The following is a 2,366-nucleotide window of genomic DNA, read 5'->3' as shown; positions in this document are numbered from 1 at the left end:
CCCTTGTGTCAGTGTCCATTCGTCTGTTGTGTGAGCTGCTCTGCTGAGGTATTTAATGGTATGTTCCCTGTGTTGCGCCTTGCTCTATTCTGCACGTTCATGTATGTATCCCTCTTGTTTGTTTTCTAATTACCTTTTGGGGTTTTGCCCATTCCTTGGATTCTGATCCCTGTAAGTTTTCTTTTGGACATTTTTTGTTTATAAAAATCACAGTCAAATATTATTCTTCTCCCGTGTCTCTGCATTTGGGTCCATCCCCTGCTACTCTTTTTGCCTAAACCCTGACAGTTTGAGGGGTTCTTGAGGAAATTAAAAACAAAAACTGAGAGAAATAATTTTAATAAATTATAGCTTCAATATGACATCTCCAGGTGAGCTTGTGGTCTTATTTCGGCTTACGTTCAGATACTATGTTGCTGAAAGTGTTCGCAATGTTCAGCTGACCAATAATAACATTGTGCCAACAGTGACAACGCCCTCTCTGAAGCCTCTATAAGAAAGCAGCCTGTCTGTCTCCATCAACTCCAACACAACAACCCTCATCCTGCTCCTGTGACGGACACCAACATGCTTCTGTTCCTCTTCTTGTTTGCTCTGGCTCTGGGTGCTGTGCCGCCTTCTGATGACCATCCAATGACTCTACAGAGGGCCACCTGTCCCATGTTCTGGTACAGCTTCAACGGCCGCTGCTACAAGTACCTTGCCACAGACATGACCTGGGCTGATGCCGAGATCCACTGTGTCAGCCAGGGAGCCAACCTGGTGTCAGTCCACAGTAAGGACGAACAGGAATTTGTCAAATTCGTGATCAAGAACTTTGACCCTGCTGAGGCGCCGACCTGGATCGGACTGAGTGACATCCACAAAGAAGGAACATGGATGTGGTCTGATGGGTCTTCAGCCAAGTTTATCCTTTGGCATGGAGGAGAACCAAACAACGCTGCAGGACGTGAGCACTGTGCTCACACAAACGTTAGCCCAACATTTAGATGGAATGATGTACCATGTTCTCATAAATTACATTTTGTTTGTGCATCTCGCACAATTTGTCCTTAGTAACTAAAAAGGTTACATCTGCTTGAACTCTGTGACTTTCCACCTGTTGCTCTGTTATGCATTATGCCTGAACAATAAAGATACCAAAGTGTGCACAGAAGTCCTTTCATTAATCTTCATTTTCATGAATGTTTGACACTAACGCAGGTCATTAAATTCTGGGTAAAAGGAAATATTTATATATAATTCAATGCTAACTGGTCTTCTTAGTTCTAGCAGCATTTCCACTTGTAATGCAGCTGTTGGGGTTGTTTTAGGACCCAGTGCATATTCTCATTGCCTGATATTGAACAGTCTAGTTTTTTGAGAGATCAGCTTGCTGCTTATCCATACACAACCATAACATTGCCTTAATTAACTGTATATGGCTTCCAAAGCCGTTCTCTCTGCCCCCCCCCCCCCCCCCCGTTCACTTCCCACCAACGCCTCATTTTAATACTTTCTTACATTTATTCTCTACTTTATTAATATGTCCAGCCCATGTGACCCTTTCCTCCCTGATAAAGAACTGTACGTGGGTTTTTGTTTGAAAAATATGACTCTACATTAGGTGTAAAATCATTAATCGGGACATTTATTCTTGCAAGAAGGAACAGAGTTTAAACACAGCGTATGCATCAAGTTGCTGCGCAGAGGTCTGTCTGAGTCTCTGGATTATATACTCATAGGTAGGTAACTCATACAAAGGCTTTGAAGCAGAACTATTTAGTCTAGGTCTGGACCTCGTTTGGACCAGTTCTTTAATAATTTGGTCTGTCAAAGGTAATCCTATCCGAATATGGGAAGACGTCAAGGTCCAAATCAGCATACGTAAATACCAGTGGTGTACAGTAACTAAGTAGAAATACTTCGTTACTGTACTTAAGTCGTTTTTTTGGATATCTGTACTTTACTTTACTATTTATATTTCTGTTGACTTTTACTTTTACTTCACCACATTTTGCAAAGAAAACTGATACTTTGACTCCGATACATTTCCCCTGAAACCTTTGTCACTCGCTACAAAATCAAATCTATCTTTAGAAACAAAATGAATCATGAGAGCAGCGTCGGGGACTGTGGTGGAACACAGACTGCATGCAAGCAGGTTTGGTGAATCAGTGGTCCTAGCAGCAAGTTAAATCATTGGTGAATCACGTTAATGCACAATTGCAAACAAGTGCTCTCAAAGCCGCGGTGTTGTGATTCCCAGTGATGCCAGGATGCTACATGCTATAGCTAGCGGGCGACTACATGAGTAGCATTCCACACAGGACGGGTGGGATGAGGAGAGGTGGATGGGTCAAACTAACACTGTGTTTCCTCCAGGA

General features: G+C 42.6%; 1 protein-coding gene across 1 annotated transcript; it reads left to right on the top strand.

Moving 5' to 3' along the window:
• Nucleotides 1-567: 567 nt before the first annotated feature.
• Nucleotides 568-1,082, top strand: LOC306788063 (ladderlectin-like; the record flags this gene model as incomplete). Its single annotated transcript, XM_079283390.1, has 2 exons — nucleotides 568-949; nucleotides 1,057-1,082. The coding sequence occupies 2 exons, from the start codon at nucleotides 568-570 to the stop codon at nucleotides 1,080-1,082; spliced, it is 408 nt and encodes a 135-aa protein (XP_079139516.1).
• Between the last annotated feature and the right edge of the window lie 1,284 nt (nucleotides 1,083-2,366).

The sequence above is a fragment of the Melanostigma gelatinosum genome (assembly GCF_949748355.1).
Source record: "Melanostigma gelatinosum genome assembly, chromosome: 14".
Taxonomy (NCBI): Eukaryota; Metazoa; Chordata; class Actinopteri; order Perciformes; family Zoarcidae; genus Melanostigma; species Melanostigma gelatinosum.
The sequence above is the reverse complement of the archived record's forward strand: the minus strand, read 5'-3'. Positions and strand labels throughout refer to the sequence as shown.